Genomic DNA, 23,929 nt, shown 5'->3' on the forward strand with positions numbered 1-23,929 from the left:
CTGAACTGATCTAATGATTTTTTTGCGTTCTTATTTATATATATATATATTATTTCTATTAGCTACAATTTCATATATTAAAATTTTCTATGCACAACTTAACTTGATCTTTATTATCTATAGAATTGCTTATTCATTTCACTTTTAAGCATTCGTAATTTTATCTTTTCGCTACCCGTATCTGCATCTCTGATCTCAATAGACTCATCCCAAGGTTAGGCTTAATGACCTCAGTTAATTGTCTTCCAAAATATTTGCAATTTTTTAAATTGTCTAGCCAATCGCTCCATATCATCTTAAAGATCTCAAGGCAGTCTTCATTTTGTTTTCTGTTTTGATTTAGTTAAGGTCCATTATTCATTCATTCAGTCCATTCAGTCTGGCTGCTCAAAGTTGCTTTGTCATCGGTGTAGGTCACGAAATCAAGAACAAGTCGTAAGTCGGATGTTGATTCTGATCGAAAGTCTGGGCATCATAATGGGATTTTATGCTGGCAGCATTAGAAAGCTTCAATTAGCGCAGGTGTCTCTAAAAAGAGCCATACAAATATTACCTTGTTACAATCGAAACTGTGCAAAATTCGATTCTTTCACACGTCTTTTGTCGCTCGTCATTCCAATTAAATCAAGAAATCGTTTCTATTTGCAGTATAAATAATCCGCTCACAAAAAGAATTCATTAAAAAGTTTTTACTTTTATTGATTTTTAAGGCAGTTTTTATTTAAATTAAATTAAATGCATATATCGGCAATAATACATGTTCTATATATTAAGTATATTATATATCAGAAAATAAAAATAAATATATTATGTATATATAAATAAATAATATGTGTTGTTTAAAAAACGTTCTGCATTTGCCTAAGTTAGTAAATAAATTTAATAAAGTTAGTTTAAATTTGTGCATGATTTTTTCTTCTTTTCCAAAGTCACGAGGGTAGTTCAGTGGAGTTCTCGAACTACCTTCACAAGTCTGGAAAACATGCATAGAGTACATAGTACGTAAAGTGGGCTCAAAATATATAAATAGTAGAACTGAAATACATAAGTATCCATTAACCAACAAACAATCCGCGACATTTCTATTTATATTCTACACCCAAATCGAGCAATGACTAGACAAGACCAATTTCCAAGGCTGCCAAGTATCAAATATATATATAGAGACAGATTTATATATGTATGTGTGACCCGCTCTCGTCGTGCGCACCTGCTGAAATTAACTTGTTCGATCTGAGTTCGAAGCTTAGAGAAGATATTTAACCTAATACGAGTGCTGGTAGGCCTGAAGCTTCTGCCGGCGCTGATAGCAGAAGGTCCAAATGCCAATTATAGCCAACTGGGTGAGCAGGAAGAACGTGGCAGCTGTGATGAGTCCTACAGAAGAAGAAGTAAGAGGTAAAGAAATTATTAATAATATACATAAAAAATATAATAGTTAACGTATTTATATATTAGATCTATAAATTCCCATTAACAAAAGTTTTACATAATTCTATATAGAGATCTTTCAGTTAGAGAATCATATTAGGCTTTCATTTTAACATTTCCTCTAAAGAAAAAATATATATATTGCTACATCTTTCGTAAAGAATATGAATGATATATGATATACGATATATATTCCTAAGAAATCTTAAACTAATAAGAGAGGTGGAGTAAATCAGAATCGACTTTTGCTCTACCAACCAACCCCCTAAAAATTTGATATCAGATGGAAAACTTTCTATTACTATTGTCATATATCAAATATATAACTGATATGAAATATATAACTGATTCCTCATAAATATCAAAAATTATATCAACACTATTTTATTTATTATAACAAGGCTCAATTTACTCTACTTACCAAATGCATTGACACAGAAGCCGCGTCCCGGATTTGTAGTTGTGAATTCCGTTTCATTGTTCTCCGAATATCCGCCAATGTTCGACTTACGGCTCTGTTGCTCCTCGAAGCCGAACTTATCAGTGATTTGAATGGACTGAACCAATAGCATATCTGAGGGTGTCTTAACCTCGCGTTTCTGACGCAGCTCGAAAGTGGCTGGAATTATAATAGCAAATCTCAGCAAACTTCTCTTTCATATCATATAGTCTGAGAGACTCACCTGTTTCGTTGAGCGAACGGCGCTTGCGGCCATAGGAGAGCAGAGATCTGTACTCGCCGCTGGTGTCCTCCTGATCGCACTGGACCGGCTCACAGCTGGGCATGCAGGGCGTGACCAGGGCGCGGAATTGGACAATCTCACTGGATGGGAACTTGAAGGCGTCGAAGTTGGATAACAGGATCTTGGTGGAGCCGGGACTCTTGTATATGGGGCCCATGATGAAGTGATCGGTGGGGCAGCCATTCGAGTCGATCAGCGTGATCTCCGAGTTGTCAACGCCATCCAAGGCGACCAGTTCGCGCACGAATATCTCATAGGGACTCTGCTCGTCCATGATTTGGAATTTGAGTGCCAGCGGATCACCCACCTCGGCGGAGCGCATCATATCGGAGCCGTCGCGCGAGGTAATGCGCATGATCACGTTGGGCGAGTCGACAATCACCTCCTCCGATAGAGCGGGCGTCAGGTCGCCGCGCACATCCAGATTGACTCCGTTGGTCACCGACTTGTTGGTCAGATCGTATTGGCAGGCCAAGGCCAGACCCAGATCGGAGGATGTGACGATCATGTCATGATGCTGGATGATAATGTCGTTGACATAGCGCCCACTCTGGCTCTGGCGCACATTGCACTCCAGATCGTGATAGTTCATGCGCAGCTCAAAGTCCAGGGCGCTCCTCACATCCACGGCGCACGATCTGGGCGAGCCCTTGGCGTAGACCTTGCCGCTGAACAGCTTCGAGGTGCGTATCCTGGCCAGCATATCGCCTCCTCCGCACTCGATCGTCACATTGTAGCAGGAGGCGAGCTCATAGGTCGCCGCCTCAGGCACCTCTAGGTAGGGATCCTGCACGTCCGTCAGCGTAGCGCGGCTGTGGTGGGAAAGGCGACAGACCATGTCGCCCGTGTCATTGTAGTCGTACGAGTGGCATCTACAAAGATGAGTAGAAATAATTGAATATATATATATATATATATATCATACCATATGATATGTGTGCTTACCTGTATGGCGAATTGAGACACAGCTCACGACACTCATCCACGCTGCTCACCTCCTGGTAGACCGAGTCCACCGTCTTCAGAATGCGTCCGGGCAGTCGCTTGAACTCACACAGCTTATTCGGCTCCTCGATGCAATGGTTTTCCAGATAGTCAGTGCCGTCCATGACCTGGAAGGCATTCGTGCCAGCCAAAGTCGAACGGTCCATTTCGCTCAGCTCGCAGACGCCAGTGGCTCTCTTATAGTTTGCTGATCTGTAAAGAGTTGCAGAATGAGAGAATTTCATATTCATAGTATTCAGATTTTCATAGTCATATTTAGATTTATTTCTATTTTATTCTTTATAAATATATTCATACTTTAGCTCATATTTATGTAGATGAATATGACAATGAATACAAAAATGAATATTAATACATATATCCATATTTACATTCACATTCATATTTATATTCATATATATATGTTTCTTCATATTCGCATATATATTCATATTATATTCATATTTAGTTTTATATATTTATTTAAATTTGTATATTTAGTCATATTCATTTTGATAAATAAATATCAAATTTGTATTCGTATTTACATTCATATGAATATTCATACAATATTCATGATTATTTTTATATTTAAATTCAAATACATGTGAATTCCGTTTCATGATTATCTGAATGTCCGCCAATATTCGAGTACTCATATCAATATTCATTTTCATTCACTTGCATATTCATACTGATATTCACATTCACATTCGTATTTATATATAGATTCATATTTAGATACCAATATTTATTCATTCATATTCTCATATGGATTCATATACATATTAATATTCATATTAATATTCATAGTCCTATTCACATTCATAATTAATGTATTACTCATAATTACGATTCATTAAGCGCACCTTGCGGCCGGCCAGGTGAACCGAATCAGCGAGAAGTCAATTCTATTAGCTTTAAAGTGTTATTACCTGCATGTAAATTCCGTTTCGCTCAGGCAGAGCTCGGAGCACTCCCGCCGCGATCCCACCGCGAGGCTGCGCTTAACTTCCGACTTCAGTTTGTAGTTTTGAACGCGGTCCACGAACCAGGCCCGAGAGCAGTGCTTCGCGGAGAGGCAAGACTTCTGTGCATAGATTGTGAAAACCGGAAACTGCGATTTGGTTAAGGCGCCTGCAACGAACGAAGAAGAAGAAGAGAGGAGGGAAGCAAATTTAATAAGCCAATTTTTATGTTTCTTCTGCTGTCCTATCTAAATCCACAAATATTTAGCGAATTAGGATTTAAAATGTTTATTTTTTTTCTCTCCTACCTGGCAACTGATCAGCGTGTGCTGAAAATAGCACGCAGAGGCCCGTCTCGTAGTTAACGGACTGACAGGTGGCATTCTTCAGGCAGGTGGCCAGACAGTCCGTCAGCATTAGAGTGCCGGGCAGCGAGTCCAAGAGCCGGCCAGGTGCTGAAAAAACATAGCTAAAGGTAGAGAAGAGAGAAAAAGATTACACAGTTATAAATAGTAAATCGTCGACTTATGACAGCGCTTAATTAAAATATCAAATATAATCACAGGTGTTAGCTTTCCTCCTCTTCAACCTACCCGGTGACAATTTCAAAGCCAACTGCATCCGATTCGCAGCTCACATTATCCAAATAGATCTCGTTCGAGTCCTTCGTATCCAAATCGGCCGCAGCTGAGAGATCAAATTGGGCATTACGATTCTCCGTCTCGATGGCCGGCACCACATCGACTGTGGCTGGAATCTCTGTGGTTGTCTCGCCCAGCGACGGATCTGTAGCCAGCAAAGTGGTCTGCTCGCTGAGATCGCGTAGCTGATCAGAGCTGTCTGTGGTCGCCGTCTCCTGCGTCTGGGCTTGAGTCATGCACAGCATTAAGACGCCCAGCGCAACGAATTGCAAAATACTGTGGCTAAATACTCCATAAGCCATTATGACTATTCAAATGGAGGGCTGAAAGCATAAATAAATAAAACGTGAATGTCAGTCAATGAAGAAAAAGAAAAAGAAAATAAGTGAATATATATCAATATATATAGAGAAGAAATAAACGAGAATTGTAAGAGCCATGAACTTAGAGAGTGTTCGACTAGCAAATACCGCGCAAAAAAAGCTTGAATTGAGTTTTCGATTTGGATTCACGAATTAGTGAGTGTTAATCAGTGAAAAATAAATAAGATATAAAAAATATACTAATGTATTAACCGAGTGCTCGACTAATAAATACTGCGCACCGAAGTCAAACTTAAAGTTAGACTAATATATATAGACTTTTTCAATTTAGGTTAAATTGATGAATGTCAAGCAATGAAAAAAAAAAAAAAAAAAAAAATATATATATATATATATATATATATATATATATATCAATAATATACAGAGGCTGCTCGACTAGCAAATACCGCGCAAAGAAAACTCATTTATGGTCAGAGTAAAGAATGTTCAATTCTTCAATTTGAATACAATTAGTGAATGTCAGTTATGCGTAATGGCATTGATTGAGTAACTTCAACACTTGGAAAAATTCTCTCATGAGAACTGCATTTGGAAAGTCGATTTTCTGAATAAATGATCTATTCAGCCGTTAATTACCTTCTGCCCACTGAATGACAGCTAGAAATGCTAAATATGATTATCAATCATTGTCTATGGCTTTATATACATGTTAAATGCCACGCCCACTACTTTTAAAGGTTCACAGCAAAACTAGAGCAAAAGCTGACCTCCATTAGCGAACGCCCGCTCCAGTTGCTTAAGAATTCTATCCAAAAAAAAAAAAAAGTTCGCTTGAAAGTTTTTCAAATTACTTTCTATACAGAGTGTGTTTCGTTTGTAGCGCCTCACTGCAGAGCAGGGTTTTCATCACTTAACGATTTCCTAACAAGTCAGAACAATGCTTTCAGTTAAATTGGCTTCGCCCATAATTGAAAGATTATAAGCACTTGCAATCGTTTCTGATACACATCAATTTATTTGCGAACGCGCAGCGAACCCATATAATTAATATGAGATGCCCACTCTAGAGTGGACCCTAGTCCAGCCTATGGCGTCTGGCTGGAAGTATTTCATAACAATGGCGCACGTAGTGACCCTATGGACCATTGAGTACGAGGAAAGTCAATTACCTCTTTGGGGAGTGAGTGACCTTTTATGCCAGTTCTGGTTCGCTAACTCAAGCTGGCTTTAAGCCGGCTGGGCTCGCTAGCTGGCTTCACAGTTGCCGACTTAATGGCCAACAACAATAACATTTATGCTTTCATAGTTGCGAACACGAGACGCCAGGTAATAAAAAGGTTGTGAACTCTACAGAGTTACCAAGAGATCGGAGATCTACTGGAAATGGTATGTTAATATACAAATCCTATATATAAGGAAAGGGCTTAGGCTGATGCTGACATTTTGGAAATCGATCTGTGTAATGTTATCTCACATTTCTGGGCCAACCTCGCTCGGCTCGACGTGCGCTGGGTTTGTATTAGAGCGCATTTAGTTAAGAGCATGACAATAGACAGCAACAAGTCCAAGACGAAGTCCAAGTTGAAGTCGAAGTCGAAGTCTGCCGGCGTCGGCTTTTCGCCCAATTTCACTTTCCCGAAAGTCGCCCCAAGGCATAACAAATTTGAAAGACGCTTTGATTTTCGATAATGCTGCATACCAGACCACAAATGAGATCTCGTGAAACGCGACTGCGTGCCGGGAATAATCGCATAAAGAAATAAGCCACTAAACAAACATATAGAGAGATGTGTGTGTGTGTGTGTGTGTGTGTGTGTGTGTGTGTGTGTGTAGGCCAACTCATGAACATACATATGCATTAGGTGAGTTTTCCTTTTGGCTGCTCTTAGGCGTCTCATTTCCAATTAGCAGAGTTTTCCAAGCGCAACGACTGGCCAGCGTCTAGTTAGCAACGGCTATGGCTATGGCTATGGCAATGTTCTTCATCTCGCATACGATTCACCACTAAAAATTGAACTTGCGGGTCGAAAAACTTGTTATTCTAACAGTGAATTTTACTGGGTTGATCATGTGTGTGCGTACACACACACACACACACAGCCATACACAGACATGCTTGGCGTGCTTGTTGCAAAGCCAAACATGAAAATTGCATGCTGCTGCGTCTGTTGTTGCTGCAACAAAAGCTCCATCAGCCCCATGGCCAGAAAGCCGTGCACCCTAATCTTCATTGGCAACAATGTCGACGCAACTGGAAGCAACGGTATTTGATATACACCGACACACTCACACACACATACACCTACATACCTACCTGGCTGACTGGCTAGCTACCTGCCTACACCAATAACAATTTTCACCAAAAAATCTAAACCGGCTTTCTTCTTTAAAATCCCATTTCCTCTGCAGTTAAATTTAATTCAATGCGTTTGCTTAGTTAGTTTATTATACCCTGAACCCATTGAAAATGGGAAATCAGGGTATAATGGTTTTGTGAAAAAGTATGTAACGGGCAGAAGGAGGCGTGGCAGACCCCACAAAGTATATATATTCTTGATCAGCGCGATGAGCTGAGTCGATATAGCCCTGTCCGTCTGTCCGTCCGTCCGTCCGTCCGTCCGTCCGTCCGTCCGTCCGTCCGTCCGTATGAGTGCGTCGATCTCAGAAGTTATAAGAGCTAGAGAGCTGAAATTTGGCATGCATACTCGTGTGTACCATACGCAGTACGAGTTTGCTTTATTTTTTCGATAAATCATCCGATAACTTTTTTATCGAGAATAATCGAAAAATTGATTTTGTTTTTTTAGCCTAATTTGAACACTTTTAGACCTGGAGTCTTCAAATTTGCGTTGTATATAAAGTTAATGGATACAAAGATTTTGTCATTTACAGATTTTGGATACCACGCCCCCTTCGCCCCCAATTTGTAAAAAACGCATTTAAAGTACTAGAGACTTGTGCTTTGGAATGTACACACATATTCACCATATGAATACGCTCTGAAAGTTTTATTAAGATCCTATGTTTACAAAAGAAATTATTCAACAAATAAATTCTCATAATATTGCTCACACTGCAGCGCAGCCCAAGCGCAGTCGCTGCTTACTGCGCAGTTAGCAGAGCGCAGGCTTATGCGTGCGTGTGAATGCATGTGTATGTATGTGTGCATAAAAGAAGTGCAGAATGATTAGAATATCAGCTTAGAGGGTTCAGGGTATCTCCTAGTCGAGCAGTCTCGACTGGAGCCTTCTTACTTGTTTTATTTTATTTTTTTTTTCTCCTCCATTCTTTCTTTTTCTATTTGGATCTCCAAAGTCCCACTTTTGATATCCAAACATTATAATTGGGAACAATAAAAACAAACCATATAAACTGAACTGTATCGCCGAGTGAAGTCTGAATAGATATGCAAATAGCCTTTTATTGCACACATTAAACTTTACTCGAGCAGCGAGAGAGTAAGAGAGCGAGAGACCGGGAGAGTAGAAGAGTGGGAGAGAGAGAGAGAGACAGATACGAATTGGTATGCTGAGATTCACTTGTTCAATTTCACCAACACTTAAATACGTGGTCATCTGTCTCTGGCGTTGCTTCTCATTCATTTCGAATGCTTAGAAAACCCACACAGTAATGAGGTCAATTTGTATACCCTATGGACAGCAGTGATGTGTGGAAGAAGGGGTATATATTCGATTATGTATGGAGTCTATAGAGCTAAGCTCATATTTTATTATTATCATTATTATTATTATCGTTATTGTTACAGATTTTATTACTATCCCACTCTATTTCTTTTCTATTACTACTTCCTGTCTATAATCCATTTTACTGTTAACCCCGTATTCATACACAATCTGTTTTCTGCTTTCCCAAATTTCCCACATTAAATTTTTACTAATTAGAAGTTATTAAATTTCCAAACATTAAGTTTCGCACACGTTTCTTATGACACATCTCATAATATTACTGCGAGAAATCTAATTAGAGAATGCTAAGCTAATTGGATGTATGTAACATACTTAACGGTAATATGCCCTTCGGGTTTCCTAAGATATTTAATAATATATTATCTGAAGTTTTCTTTTGAAGTCGAGCGAAAATTATATTTAATGAGTACAGGGTATTGTTGTCAGTAGTAATAGATTCTGACTGAGAGATACCATCGAAAGAGACTTGGCTATAAAGAAAAAAGTCATGCGAATGTATTATTATATTCTTAAGTAGAATACAGAAAATTGCAATATGAATATGAAGATCTTGAATCGATTAGCCTATATATTTATATATACCTATATATAATCAACTGTGCAACCACCCCGAGTTAAATTCCCCAACTAACCAAAACTAACTAAATATTTGCACAACTTTATAATTTAGCCTATTTACCCACTTCAATGCGCTAACAAATAGACTTTACGGAATGTTTGGTAAGGTGCGTGATGTCATTTAACAGTTCAAGCAATCCACACAATCCAAAATCAATATAGCCAAAAGAAGAAAAAACAAGAAAAGAAATGAAAAAGAAAAAAAAAACCCGTTGAAAGAACTTTCTCTCTATTCTGCATGCTGCGAGGTCGGCCAATTTCATTGATTCAACGAGCGGCGAGCGACGAGCGACTCGGCCTGGCCCGACTCGATTATTTGTGTCATGCAGTAGTCGAAATTTTCAATAGGCGTTTATCACAGCGAATCTTGGATTCGTAACGGTGCATACGCTTTGTATACACATAGAAATACATGTAAGGCATTTGAGTCTATCTGCCGATTTGATAATCTAAAGCTTCTTAACAACATCTAACTGGATGTTGGCTGCATGCGTGAGTGTATATGTGTGTGCGTGTGTGTGTGCGTTTGTCATAGATGTATTTGACACACTTATTAGCTGGTCTGTTTCCCTAGGTGTTAGCAGTCAATTATATAGCTAATTTATGATCGAATTGTGTGCCAAGAAATTGGCCAGCCTAAAACTCCGTTAAGTTTACCTAGATTTGTTTACCTTCTAACGAAATTTCCAATGATGCATATAGAATGATTATGTCAATAGAAAGAAGTCAAAGAAATTATAATTCTGAGCAGATGACTCAAGATGCATAAATATGAAAGGTTAGTTAAGTTTTCTGGGGCAGAGATTACAGAGAATGATGACATAAAGAGGTTAAAATAACAAACGTCTATATTTATACTAAATATTTCCATAAATATATACAGTTCATTAAAATAGTATTGTTGCATTTCGCAAATTTATATCCAATGAAACGGTATTTTTTCCGTTCGAGCGATAAATGTTTGTGATCTTGTTTAGTTACGAATGCAAAAAGAGAATTACGAAATACCGTTCATTTCATTTGAATGCATTGAAAATGTATATATGAAAAAATTATAATAAAAATATGTAACAGTAAATTTAGTTAATTTTCTTATATTTTACTACCTCCTCATCTAGCATAAACTATCCTATCCTATCCTAAATTATCCTATAACTCTCCTGTGTGTCTTAAATTTGAGTGCCATCCAGTCAACTCTTCGCCCAATTATAGTTGCAATATTTATACCTAATATACATCAAAATCAAAGCATAGAAAGCATCTGCTTTATTTAAATCGCAAATTTCGTATACCTTTCATCATCAATATTTAATGAACTGAAATTAACACTCAAATGACATCTGAGATACAAATTTTATCCACTAAAACTTTCTATAATAATTGCTGATAATAAATTTACAAATTTCTAAACAAAATCTAAGAAAACTGTCAAAAATAATAAAAATCGTTTTCTAACAACTTCTCTCACTACGAAAATAATCGTTAGCAATAAATTACAAATTTCTAAAATGAATTTTTAATTAAAAAAAAAAACTGTCAATGAAATAAATGATTTTCTAACAAGTTACAAAATAATAGAAATGATTTTCCAACAACTTCTCGCATTATCCATAAATATCTAAAGAACTTTAATGGACAAACAGAATTATAGATTATAGATTCTTTTTCTCACATTGCTGGGTAGAGCTAATTGCTGGTTATCTAACTAGCTGTTCATCGGCGTCAGCGAGGGCCCAGGCAACTGTTACAAAATCGAATCGTCTGCTATAACTGGATAGCGCTACCGTTCATTATGTTTTTGACGGATGTTGGATGTTGTTTGAAAATCGCATTGCTGCAATGTGTGTTTTATGTGCTGCTTTTTAGCTGCGATCTCAGGCGCGCAGCTCGAAGTGCCGCTTTTTTCCCATTGCAGTCTTACAGAATCTTTCTTTGCACACTAGTCTGGTCCGTCTCCTCCTATGAGGTACGACGATCGACGCCCTCCTCCGTTTGTCGCGGCTGTTCGAATAAACCGGTTAACATGTTTTTTGTGATTTTTCTTAGTCATTCCTCAGTAAAGTGTAATGGTTTTTTTTTTTTGTTCTTCTTATTCTTAAGCTGGGCCAGTAAGGGTAATGGTTTTTGTGTTTTTTTTTTTCTGTTTTCATGTTTTATGTTTTGTGGAAGCTCTTAATTTACATAGAAATATGAATGTATACACGCATGTCTTATGGGCCGACAAAAGGTGTATTAAGATTTTATTGTTTTACGTTGATATGAAATAAAAGTCATTAAGTTAATTATTAACTATATTAATGATCGTTTCCTTGAGAGATATGCTTCAACTATTATCATTAATTAAACATTGCACGACTTACCTTATGTATTGAAATAGTTTTCTCTTTTCTGTTTCCTTTTCAGCTATTTTTATTTTATTATATCATAGATCTCATAATCCTCTTATTGCAACTTGATGAACTTGGCAAAACTTTTACAACCGGGATCACAACTAATTTTTTCAACACTTCTTCAACTCGGTTGAAAGCCGACCTTATCCACTCGATGGCTAACGCAGAACTAAAGATTTTCCTGCCCTCGACTCGCTTGTTATAAAAGTTAGATAAAAAACCAAAAAGAAAAAAATTCTGCAGACGCAACTTGAGCCGAGCTGCTGCTGCTGCTACTGGTGCTCCCCAAGAGAGCTGTGGGAGCTGGGCCCACAACATCTGCAATCACGGAGCGCCTGAATATAAGAGAATTTTCTGAGAGAGCGCCTAAGAGCACTTCTTGGTGCAGAAAGTGTGAGATCTCGATGGCCGAAGAAATTGTTTACCAACCCGAACCCTCCACGACTCGCGTCTGGTTCGAACGAAATCTCTCCACAGTGCAACTCAAACGTGTTTGGGTTCTACCTGACCAACCAGCAAGGCTTAAGAAAGAGAGAGAGAGAGAGAGAGTGCACACGACTTTTCGGAAGCGGTCAATGTACGATGTTGAATGTACACCTGTTTGATGTTCGCTCTCCCCCCTCACTTTCTCACTCCTGGCCCATCTTTCACTCTCTTTCTCCTCAGTCGGCGTGTTTAGTAATTTATATCACCACCTTCCTGGACTAACACATATTTTTAGGTGTCTCTTTACAGTCAACGGCAATGCGTGATCAATGTGCATGTGTGTGTGTACATTGTAATGTAACTCAATTACCGTTGTATAATTTATAACAATAATGCTAACAGTAATTTTGCGTAGAGATGAGCAATGCTATTATTTGCATACTCTGCATTTATCCCATTAGAAAATTAAACTTGCGAAAACGGGTGCACCAGGAAGAAAATAGTATTATTATATATGTATATATTCATAACATGCTCCAATGCCGACTTATCGTCGGTCATTAAGAATATTTTCCTTTTGTAACATCACTAGATGAATTTTGCAAAAAATTTATATATTTAAACAAATTATGAAATTAAAAATCTGAAAAAGTCAAAGCGATAAAAGCAATCAATTCAAAGCCCCCGCGTAGTTTCATAGCAGTTAGCTTTTTCGCGGACATCGATTTTTGACAGCTGCTACAAAACTGATGCCTGAAGTATCAAGTGTTGGTAAGTGCAATCGACTATGGAAAATATTAAGTAATTTAAGCGAAATCCAACTGCTTCATTCGCGAACAATTAATTCATCATCTTATTCAGCTTGGAAACTATGTAATTATGCAGCTCATGCTTTGAATTGGTTCAACAAATTGTTTTATAAATTATCGATAAATACCCGCTCTATGTTATGCAGTGTTGTACAGCAATTCATTCATTTAGGGTCTAGGAATTGGAGTAAGTTGGCAAATGTTGAATTTAGAGTTAAGCTGGTTTTTAGTTGAAATTCGTTCCCTGAATTAGTGACAATTCATATGGTTTTAATATATTAGTTGCGTGTTGTACAAAAACGCATTAAATTGCATAATACAGTAATTTATTGCCTTACTAACACCACCGTTTCTGAGAAAAATAAATGCTTGCTGTTATTAACAGTCGCGGGACTGTTAGGGCATTGTCGCTGTATATATATATGTTAGTTATTTATTTTCACATTCTTTGCAGGTTAACTTTGTTGTTTGGCACAAATTTTACTTAATTACAATGGGAAAACGTCGCACTCAGTCTCTAATCGACTCAAACTCGAGCGATAGCGATAGCGACGCGGATACCAACTTAGAATCGGTAAGTAATGCGCATAAAATGACAAACGACGCCTCCGTCAAATTCGCACCATGTAACAAATCAATGCGCAGATTATATTGTACAAATCTATATTTATTTTGCACGTAGGACTTGTTGTCACTAGCCAGAAAGAGAAAGAAGCCAAGCAATGCCACAAAAGCCTCAAACTCAAAATCCGATTCAGATTCGGACTGGGCAAACAATAAATCGAGCGCCCCAGCCTCGAAGAAGAAGCGCTCAAAGAAGACCAGCCGAGACTCGAGCTCGTCCGAGGAGAATTGGGACGAGGACAGTCACGATGAGGCCCCAGCGCCAGCAGAGAAACGTATCGAACCCGAACAAAAAAAAACCGACGTTCAAAGTGAGCACGAAGAGGGGGAGGTCTCTGACAGCGACTCAGAGAATGACAAATCCAAATCGAAATCAACGTCATCGTCGGGCTCTGCCAGTGGCTCCGACTCATCTAGTTCATCGTCGTCGAGCTCCGATTCTGAGTTTGATGACGGCTACGACGATGATTTGATGGGTGATGAGGAGGACCGCAAGCGCCTCAATGGCTTGTCTGAAAAAGAGCGTGAAACAGAGATCTTCAAGCGCATCGAGCAGCGCGATCTTATGCGCACCCGGTGGGAGATCGAGAGGAAGTTGAAGCTCGCCCGTCGGAGCGAGAACGAGAAATCAAAAACAAAAGGGGATCGTGCCAAAAAGAAGTCCAAGAAGGACAAGCGCAACAAGAAGGCAAAGGACTTGGCGCCACCGGTGCCCGCATCAACTGCCGCAGACCTGGATGCCAGCAAAATTAGTGCATTAGAGGCGCGTGCTTCGGCCAAAAGTCCCTCACCTATGCCCTCGATTCGCGAGGGCCCCTCGACATCGGGATCTGTGTCGGGGGCCACCAGCAGCAGTGCCGAGAAGAGTTCCGAAGAGCAAAATGCCAACAATGTAGCTGACTATTTCGATCACAAAGAGCGGTCCAAGGAGCGTAAGAAGAACGTGGAGGCGAACAAAACTGACGACAAGCGCAGCAATGCGATGGCCATGCTCAAAGCCAAGCGAGAGGGAAAAGCTAAGAGAGGTGAGTACAAAATCATAATGAATATATAATATGACTAAATTCGAATTTGCAGAGGAGGAGGAAGCGAAGCGACTGGCCGAACGTGACAGAGATGATGACAAAGAGGAACTGGAGAGTGTGTCTGGCTGCAAATCGGCAGTCAAACTGAAAGCGTCTGAGATCTATTCCGATGACTCAGGCAGCAGCGACTGGGATGACGAAGAGAAGCCGGCGGGCAAGCGCTCTCGTTCAAACAGCAGCAAAGCGTCCAGCGACTCTGAAGACGACGAAAAGGCCGCAAAGAGTCCCGTGTTCATAACGACCCGAGAGGATCTGAACAAGCTGCGATTGTCTCGCTTCAAAATGGAGCGCTTCGTCAATCTGCCCATATTTGAGTGCACCGTGGTCAACTGCTTTGTGCGCATCAGCATCGGCAACAATGGCCAGAAGCCCGTCTATCGAGTAGCGGAGATCGTTGGCGTCGTGGAGACGGGCAAAATATACACGCTTGGAACGACGCGCACCAATCGGGGACTGCGTCTCAAGCACGGCACTCAGGAGCGCGTTTTCCGTTTGGAGTTTATATCCAATCAGGAGTTCACTGAAACCGAGTTTAACAAATGGTACGAGGTCTGCCAGCAGCAGCATGTGCCCATGCCGACGATGGATTTGATCGAGATTAAGCAAAACGATATTAAGAAGGCGCTTAACTACGAGTTCAAGGACGAGGATGTGGACAAGATCGTCGAGGAGAAGAATCGCTTCCGTAATCGACCCACCAACTATGCCATGAAGAAGACCTGCCTCATGAAGGAGCGCGACGCAGCTATGCTGCGCGGCGACTACGACATTGCCAACGAGCTGGGCCAGCAGATCGATCAGCTGGAGAGCCGCGCCTCCGAGCTGGACAAACGTCGCTCGCACAGTCTCAATTTGATTTCGTACATCAACGATCGCAATCGCAAGCGGAATGTGCAGGATGCCGAGAAGGCCATCATGGAGGAGGCGCGTGCCAACAAGGGCATGAAGATATCAGATCCATTCACGCGGCGCATTACTCAGCCGCGCATGGGCTTCAAGGGTGCCAAAAAGGATGAGGACGAGGTGCTGCCCGCCCCGCTGCCACCACCGCCGCCTGGCAAAAAGAAACCGAATGAAACGAGCACATCCAATGCGAAGCCAGGCGATGGCAAGGACTACAGTTTATACTCGCTACACGACTTTGACATAGACCTAGATGTACCGCTGCCAGGTAAGCTGACAACATCCGTTTAATTAGCTTGACTCTCACTAAATAATTCGCCTTCCAATTGCAGTGAATAGCACGAATGCTCTGCCCAAGCCGGCGAGCAAGCCAACCGAGACGGTGTCCAAGCGTTCACTGAACCTGGAAGATTACAAAAAGAAGCGCGGCCTCATCTAGCTGCACCGTTCAATTAATGACGTTCTTTACTTAGGTTAGTGCTGTTACGACTAATTAAACGTAATCGATTATTGTGACGATTGATTGAGGAGGAAAGTTTTGTTAACGCTCTACTCCCCCCCCGGCAGTGCGCAACTGAATCACCTATAGGCATAGTTTACGAATTGTATTGTATGTTTACGAATATATGTATATCGCTATGTACTGATATATAGAGAGCATCATTCATAAACTTTTTCATTCAGGGTTCGTATCGTATATATATATAGGACGAAATTACACGAAATCGCACAGAGCTCAAATGCGTTTGCATTCCAAAATGAAAGTCGAAGTCGAAGTTGGCAGTGAAGCCACCCGTCCCCAGTTGTGAGTTCTGCGTCTGCGATCTGTGTAACGACCATTGTTTATTTATTATTAACGATAGCAATTGTTGTCTTTGGTTGTTTGTCACTGTCTGTGTGAATAAATATAGTTTGTGAACGACAATTAGCTAAAGTAAAACGTAAACGAAACTCATTTAACAGCTATATTTATTGTATGATTACGATTAAGTCATAGGATCTGATATGTATATCCCCCATTTAAATATATATACATATATGTATATGATAAGTTCAACAATGTATTTATGGCCCGAAATCCCATATATTTAGTAAATTAAGTACTATTTTTAAATTTTGCCTAATTCCGATAAAAATTTGACCATGCTCCGCACACGTCTAATGCGTCGGTTGTAAGCACTTAGCACTGTACTTATTTTAATTGAAATCAGTTATTGTAGTCGAGTTTACAAATAAAATACCAACCATACTCAACAAAAATTTCAACATCTATCCGAAAATATATAAAAATGTAATTGCCCAACTGTACCAGAGTGAAAATAGGAATGGGATTGGGATTGGGAAGGGGATGATCGTAAATGGACCTCTATATAGCGCCACATCGCAACGCATCGCATCACATCGCAGCGGGTTAAGTCTTGTGGACGCCTCTTTTCGTTTTTAATTGGTTTGCAGTTTGTTTGCGCAGCTGTTTGGAGCCCCAGCATGTCCACGTCTAATTTAATTAATTCGATCAAATTGTCTTTTAATTGAACGCGATCGCATTTCAGATGTTTCGCGTGGAGTTCGACTGAGCTACATCAAGTTGTTAAAGGTCACGCTCGATTCGTATCGAGAGTCATCATCATCATGTGCATGTACATGTGTCTACGTATGTATATCTATGTGGCCTGAATGGACAACACCAATTTAGGAGATACATAGAGTGCGGAATCTTTATGAAAATATTTACTTAATAATCAGCAGAAATCGCTCTCAAATATTTTACAATTTTGTTTATTTATAATTGAAATTTGGCCAAGTCTTATCGTATTATACTCTAGGCATGTGGAATACGCTGGAGTAGGCTGGTGTTGCGAATAGGTAGAGGAAAAATTCTTCGATACAGTGAATCAGCATTATTAATCGAGTAGGGTTGGTCTCTTCGTCTCCCTAAAATCATGGAGATCTTATTATTATTGATTGTATATTTATATATATTTATAAATATATTTAATAGTTACACATTTTCTAGTGCTTCATGAAATCGATCATAAATTATAATATTAAACACTCTTCATTTTTTAAGTATTTTAATATTTTTAATGATATTTTAACTAGCTCATTGTTATAAGAAATAAATAAAAATAAAATAATATATGTATATTTCATTTATTACATTTTATATACACACAAAATTAATGAATATAATATAATATAATAGATGCAGATAAATTATATGAAATATAATACAAAAATAAATAAAATAATAAAATAAAAATACTAATGATATTAAAAAATGTAAAATGGTATTTATTGATAAATAAAAATAAAAAATTAAAAAAAATTAAATTAAATTAAAGAAATAAATAAATAAAATATATATATCTATATAATATACATACATAGCTATTACCTTTCAGTTTCAGTGTAATGAAGATCTTGGAATGATGTCTATAATAAAATTAAAAGTGCTTTATTTAGTCATCCTAAAATTAAAAAAAAAAAAAAAAACATAATCACATATAAGTATTTAAATTAAAAGTTCTATATACATTAAAAGTTCTGTTTAACTGAGATAACACAATCTTCTGAAGATCTAAAGGGGGTTGCATGGCATTTCAGAGATTTATTTACTATGATGCAACCGTGCTATACATACGTTCGTAAATGAATGTATTTTTATGGCTGCACTTCCGGTAAAAGTTTGTTATTATAATTGAAATCTTTGCATTTGGTTCACAGTTCTAACGAGGGGGAGCTTCTCGAGGGGGCTTAAGTGCCGGACTGTGAATGTGAATGTGAATGAGAGTATGAATGTGTGTGTCTGATCCGATGACAATGTGGATGTGGCCGGCGGCGACTACATCTATGCATATGTATGTATATTGTGGCACAATGACATTTTATCTCATAATATGCAACAGGAGCACGTTCTTTCAAGCGGCAAACGTAATAGATCAGCAGCAGCATCTGAAACAGAATCAAAATCCGATTCAGAATGCTGAACAAACTAGCGATGCATGGCACATGCAAATGGACATGCTTTGGCGAGGGCGTGCAGAACGCTCCGTTGCATTCTATAGATATTTTATATGCTATATAAGTATGTACATATACATATATACACACGCTATACGTATATGCTACTTTATATGTATATTTATGTACTGTTAAATGTGCTCCAAACTGGCACACAATGCGTTGCTGAACATTGGAAGACAGCTAATCAGCCGGCATCCCAAAAAGAAAGAGCAAGTGACTTTCTGAGCTGTCTTCATCGTCGCCTCTGTCACTGTCACTGTCTCTGCCTCTGTCGTTGCCTCTGTCGCTGTCGCTGCCGCTGCCTCGGCCTCAGCCTCTGTCGTCGTCGCCAAAGCCAGGCGCAAGTGTTCGTCAGACTCCCATCGGTTGCTCAAGCGTTCAGTTGAGCTCGGGATTTCCAACGCATCGGAACAGTAAATCTCGTGACACGCGCCCAAGTGGAATTCGCTTCGATTAGCCGTTGAGAGATTTGAAATCGCTACGTCTAATTCAATTACAAATCTCAGCTCAGTGTGTGCAACATGTGTGTTCCCATCAAGATGATGACGATGATGTTGATGCTGCTGCTGCTGCCCCTCCTCGGCCAGTGCGAACTGAACTTTAACAATGATCTTGAGAATAATCAAAAATTTAAAAGCGTTCCAACTACCATCAAAAGCTACGAGAACGAAACTGTGCTATTGCCCTGCTATTTGGATAGTAAGCCAATTTAATAAAAATAATAATTATAATCAATCAGAAATATATATATAGCATAATTATACGTATTAGTTAGCCAATATAATGGGCCTTGAAAGTGCTCCTTTGTGCAGGCAATTGGCGACAACAATAACATTTAATTTGTCGCTGTCTAAATTGAGTTTCTTAAGCATTGTGAATGAATTCACAAAAGACAGCAAAGGAAATTCGTTCATCACAATGCATTTTCTACATCTCTTTTTTCTATAATAGACAAACAAAACGGGATTTGGTTAATTTTGCAATTTACTTCAGATGTTCTTGAAAAGTTGTTTACAAGTTCCTCAGATGGTTTCACATATAAAATGTCAGCTTAGAAATGCTTGCAGAAAAAATATATATCAGAGGCTATATGTTTATATTTATATTTTATAGCTAGACATTTAAAAGTAATTTTTATAAATAAAAGGAAACTTGAATGTGCAGTACTGATCCAATAAGCATTGAAGATTTAACGAACTGAAATTAGTCTTCATGAAGACTGATTGCGTTCAGAATATGATCTGCAGGCATCTAAGAACAAAATGACCTATTTATATTTAGTAAATGAAAATGATATGATATTAAATGTAGCGCTCATTTGATAAATGAAAATATAAATGAATTGCAATATTTTCAATACAACCAAGGCGCATTTATAAAAATATATATTATTTAATAAATAAATCTGAAAATATATATAAAAATAAATATATAAAATAATATGATATAATATAACATATAATATAAGGTATATCAAGATGGATCAGATGAATTGAAATTTCCAAACAAGAACAAGATTTTCCCAAGGTTTTTAATATGCCGAATCTAATGTTGAAGCTGGAATAACCCAGGTCAGTTTAGGTTACAAATATACCTTAGAAGCGTGCGAATGCATAAGCCGAAATACATATGGAACACAAATACTCTAACACCAGAAAGAGAGAGAAAAGAAAAAAAATATTTTATTTATATTTTGAGAATATACATTTAATTATAATAATACGAAAAACCTTCTCCTATAGCGCCCTTTCACTATGTACGCTGGCACAGGGACGATGTGCAGTTGGTTGACTCACGTCACCCGGAGATTCCGCCACCGGAACGGATTGTGCTCTGGTCCAATGGCAGTTTGCAGGTGTCAAACTTGAAGTCGGAGGACACGGGCAACTACTACTGCGAGATCATGTCGAACAGCAATCATGCCGTCCAGGCGCATGCGATCGAGGTGCAGTACGAGCCCAGCGTTGCCATGGAGCCAAGCGGAGTGCTGGAGCTGCCCATTGGCACCACCTTTGAGGTGGTGTGCTTGGCCAACGGTGTGCCGCAGCCGGCGATCAGCTGGCGGCTGAATGGCAACACGCTGGACCAGTACAGCAATACGGGCAACCGGCAGAGTCACATCTTTGAGATCAAGTCGAGGGCGATGTCGGGGCTGATCGAGTGCCTAGCGGCCAACGGAGTGGGTCAGCCGGCGGTGGCGGGCGTGCAGCTGCGGGTCTTGTGTAGGTGTTGCCATGAGGCGAAACACGAGAGAGAGAAGCATTAGTAAGAGCCATTCATCTACTTCCAGTTGCTCCGGAGCTGACGCTGCCACAGCCTGTGGTCTATACCAAGGTCGGCGATCGGGCCCAGCTGGAGTGCATTGTGGAGGCGGCGCCTGTGGCAAAGCTGCAGTGGTTCCACTACGGCGTGCCCGTTCAAACTGGCTCCCACATCAGCAGCCACGAGACGGAGCTGTCATCCAGCAGCCATGCCCTGGACAACTACGTGAGTCTGGTCAAGCACGTGCTAATCATCAAGAAGGTGCGCGACGCCGACATGGGCCAGTACGAGTGCCGTGCAACCAACTCGATTGGCTTCAAGAGCACCACGGTCGAGCTGACCGGACGACCCATGCCCTGCGTCTTCAAAATCAATCCCGGCACGCAGAGCTCCACGTCGCATGTGTTGGTCTGGCAGACGGAGAGCTTGCTACCCATTATGGAATTCAAGCTCAAGTTTCGACAGATTCCATCGGGTAAGTGAAATTCCCATTAGTTACATTAGTTTCAGTCTATTTATAGCCTTCATTTCTTTCAAACAGCAAATATAACAAGGCCCATTCGCACAAACTGGACCGAACTGACGATTCCAGCACAAATGACCATTGGTAAGCCTAGTCTCTTATATCTAGTCATCATTTTATTTGCATAGTCTCCATATAGGTCCCATTTACATAACCTCGTACACATTGCATGGACTGCAGCCGGCCAGTCTGTACGAGGTTTCAGTGCTGGCGCGGAATAGCTTTGGCTGGAGCGACAACAGCAAGACGGTGCGATTTGCCACAGGTGGCGAAGGTAGTTACTGCCTTATCACTATAGTATTATATATGTATATTCTAATACATTTCTTATTCTAATTTAAGTTGAGCTGCCCAACTATTCAACGGAATCGGAGCTGCAGTACGATGCAACCGAGGAGAGCTTTGAGAACGAGATTACGCAGAGATCACAGGTCTTTACAGCCAGCATGGTGCATAATGCGGCCACAGGTTCTGGCTGCAGTGAACTGCTATATCTAGCGATATTTATACAGATTTGTCTCGCTATGCTCTACACATAAATTAAGTATATCAAAATATAACTGTACTGAATTCCATGTTCCAATAAAATAAATAATAAATATATCTAACTTATTCTTAAACAGCTCATTCCTGGTTGTGTGGCGGATAGACTATGACTTCCAGATTTATCTCTTCAGGTTCAGCTTCGGTTGAGATGCACCACAGGGCATCAAAGACGATCAATTGCAAAAGTCCCGAGCCCGCGGCACAGTCTTCGAATGTTATAGGCGGCAGCTCTCGTTTGATGTGTGAGCCGTAAATCTTCAGCAATCTGTTGTTCAGGCCAATTAGGGAAATTGGCTTGTCCAGATGCTCCTCGAAGCTCCACATTGTATTTAGAATCTGGGGCAACTTATTCACATACTCCATCAGCAGCAGAACAGCATTCATATTCTTGGTTCTATTGCCAGAGCACAGCCTGCACAGCTGATCCCCGTACGTGGTCTTCGTGTATATCTCGTGCTCCACACGCATCAGGATCCGCACACAGGCGGAGCAGAACATGTTCTGCAAGGTGATCTGCAGGTCATAGATGTCGTAGAGCGTCGGTGGCATCACATGGCCACTCGCCTCCAGCAGCATCGTTATGGCTGGCACACCGAGTCGATTCGTATCACAGGCAATGGCCACAATGTTTTCTAGATTATTGTCCTTAACTGTTCCCAATACGTAGCTCAGCGCTTTGGCAATGTTCTCTGTTGTAATGAGCTGAAGAAGAATATGTTGTTAAGGTAATTAATAAAAAAAAACGTGAACTTACCGTCGTCTGCAGCTCAGCATTATCCGCACTCAAGCTGGTTATGTTCTCAGTCGTGATGAGCTAATTACAATTAAATAAAGTACAATTAAATAAGGTATGCTTGAGCAGTTAATGTTTAGCTCACGGGCCATTCAAACTCCTCCGCCTGCTCATCCCAGCTGCGCAGTTTGGCCAGACTTCTTGCATAGCACAGCTTATGCTCTTGCCCACAAGTCCGAGATATGAAAATAACAAAGATCTGTACAAAATTGAGTCTTTTATATGTTTGCAATCGACATTAGCTCATTGAGCTCACCTTATGAATGTATGGCTCTTGTCGCACTAGAAACTCATCCATATTCAGCATGTACGTCTTGCTGCGGTCGATGCGACTGAGTACATCTGGATGGAAGTATTCCAGTCCTTCGCCATCCTCTGTTCGTCGTACACGATCGAGTCGCCATCGAACTTTATTGGACAAGAACTCAAACTCTGTCGGATCGAACATTTTTATTTCGGCAAAGTCGTCCATTTGCAAGCGAGCTCCAAACTTTGCAATGGACGATCTTCTTTGTCGGATCGACGACTGGCTGTCTTGCTGTCGGGCAGCCAACAGGCGGCCAAAGCGCTCCTGCTTTAATCCATCCGTATTTTTTGCTCGAGCGTACAATTCACGTTCCAGATCCAGCGAGCTGAACTCGCTTAAAGGCACTTCCATGATTCAAGATGTAAACAAAGAATCGCGCAGTGCTAGTTCAGTGCTGAAAATGTTGCGAAATTGACAGTGTTGCAAATTTTTGCCAATTCTCAATATATCGATATACTGAAGATTGCAGTGGGCAAAGAAAAGTATCGCTTATTTAAATATGGCCAATAACGGCCTTCGAATAACGAGCTTTTGATTTTTATAATGTATCCATATTATCAATTACATATTTACAATTTTTATTACCATTTTATTTATTTCTTTAAAACTTATTTAAGGTATTTAAAAATATCTATTTATGTAATGATAAAAAAGTGTCCCAATAAATAAATTATTAATCAATCGACTAATTTCTTTTTAAATTTGCAGTGAAGTCATCTGATGAATAAAAAACGTATACTACATTTTATTTAGTCACTAAGAGTGATGATGAAATCTACGTAGTTTTCCGTTATGACTGCATTTATAACAATGTGATAA

At 39.7% G+C, this 23,929-nt stretch overlaps 4 protein-coding genes across 5 annotated transcripts; 2 read left to right on the forward strand and 2 right to left on the reverse strand.

Annotated features, from left to right (window-relative positions):
* Nucleotides 1–296: 296 nt before the first annotated feature.
* On the reverse strand, nucleotides 297–12,058 carry LOC6579715. Its single transcript, XM_032730035.2, has 8 exons — nucleotides 11,779–12,058; nucleotides 4,720–5,090; nucleotides 4,435–4,595; nucleotides 4,094–4,295; nucleotides 3,120–3,371; nucleotides 2,115–3,046; nucleotides 1,853–2,050; nucleotides 297–1,377 (listed from the first exon to the last, which is right to left on the reverse strand). The coding sequence occupies exons 2-8, from the start codon at nucleotides 5,067–5,069 to the stop codon at nucleotides 1,265–1,267; spliced, it is 2,208 nt and encodes a 735-aa protein (XP_032585926.1). The 5' UTR covers nucleotides 5,070–5,090; nucleotides 11,779–12,058; the 3' UTR covers nucleotides 297–1,264.
* A 1,090-nt stretch (nucleotides 12,059–13,148) lies between these two features.
* Nucleotides 13,149–16,318, forward strand: LOC6579716 (RNA polymerase-associated protein Rtf1). Of its 2 annotated transcripts, none has more exons than XM_002005562.4 (5): nucleotides 13,149–13,230; nucleotides 13,498–13,617; nucleotides 13,726–14,692; nucleotides 14,745–15,923; nucleotides 15,988–16,318. In XM_002005562.4, exons 2-5 carry the CDS (start codon nucleotides 13,537–13,539, stop codon nucleotides 16,092–16,094), a joined length of 2,334 nt encoding a protein of 777 aa, XP_002005598.1. In that variant the 5' UTR covers nucleotides 13,149–13,230; nucleotides 13,498–13,536; the 3' UTR covers nucleotides 16,095–16,318. The 2 variants fall into 2 exon arrangements, with proteins under 2 accessions (XP_002005598.1, XP_032585725.1); XM_032729834.2 differs by lacking the exon at nucleotides 13,149–13,230 and adding an exon at nucleotides 13,250–13,324.
* Nucleotides 16,319–19,032: 2,714 nt separating this feature from the next.
* LOC6579717 (neurotrimin) lies at nucleotides 19,033–22,076 on the forward strand. Its single transcript, XM_002005563.4, has 6 exons — nucleotides 19,033–19,378; nucleotides 20,422–20,901; nucleotides 20,970–21,416; nucleotides 21,483–21,548; nucleotides 21,604–21,738; nucleotides 21,807–22,076. Exons 1-6 carry the CDS (start codon nucleotides 19,201–19,203, stop codon nucleotides 22,001–22,003), a joined length of 1,503 nt encoding a protein of 500 aa, XP_002005599.2. The 5' UTR covers nucleotides 19,033–19,200; the 3' UTR covers nucleotides 22,004–22,076.
* LOC6579718 lies at nucleotides 21,437–23,504 on the reverse strand. The gene is made up of 4 exons (XM_002005564.4): nucleotides 23,060–23,504; nucleotides 22,889–23,002; nucleotides 22,765–22,824; nucleotides 21,437–22,712 (listed from the first exon to the last, which is right to left on the reverse strand). The coding sequence occupies exons 1-4, from the start codon at nucleotides 23,459–23,461 to the stop codon at nucleotides 22,089–22,091; spliced, it is 1,200 nt and encodes a 399-aa protein (XP_002005600.1). The 5' UTR covers nucleotides 23,462–23,504; the 3' UTR covers nucleotides 21,437–22,088.
* Between the last annotated feature and the right edge of the window lie 425 nt (nucleotides 23,505–23,929).

Source organism: Drosophila mojavensis, unplaced genomic scaffold, assembly GCF_018153725.1.
Source record: "Drosophila mojavensis isolate 15081-1352.22 unplaced genomic scaffold, ASM1815372v1 contig_80, whole genome shotgun sequence".
Lineage (NCBI taxonomy): Eukaryota > Metazoa > Arthropoda > Insecta > Diptera > Drosophilidae > Drosophila > Drosophila mojavensis.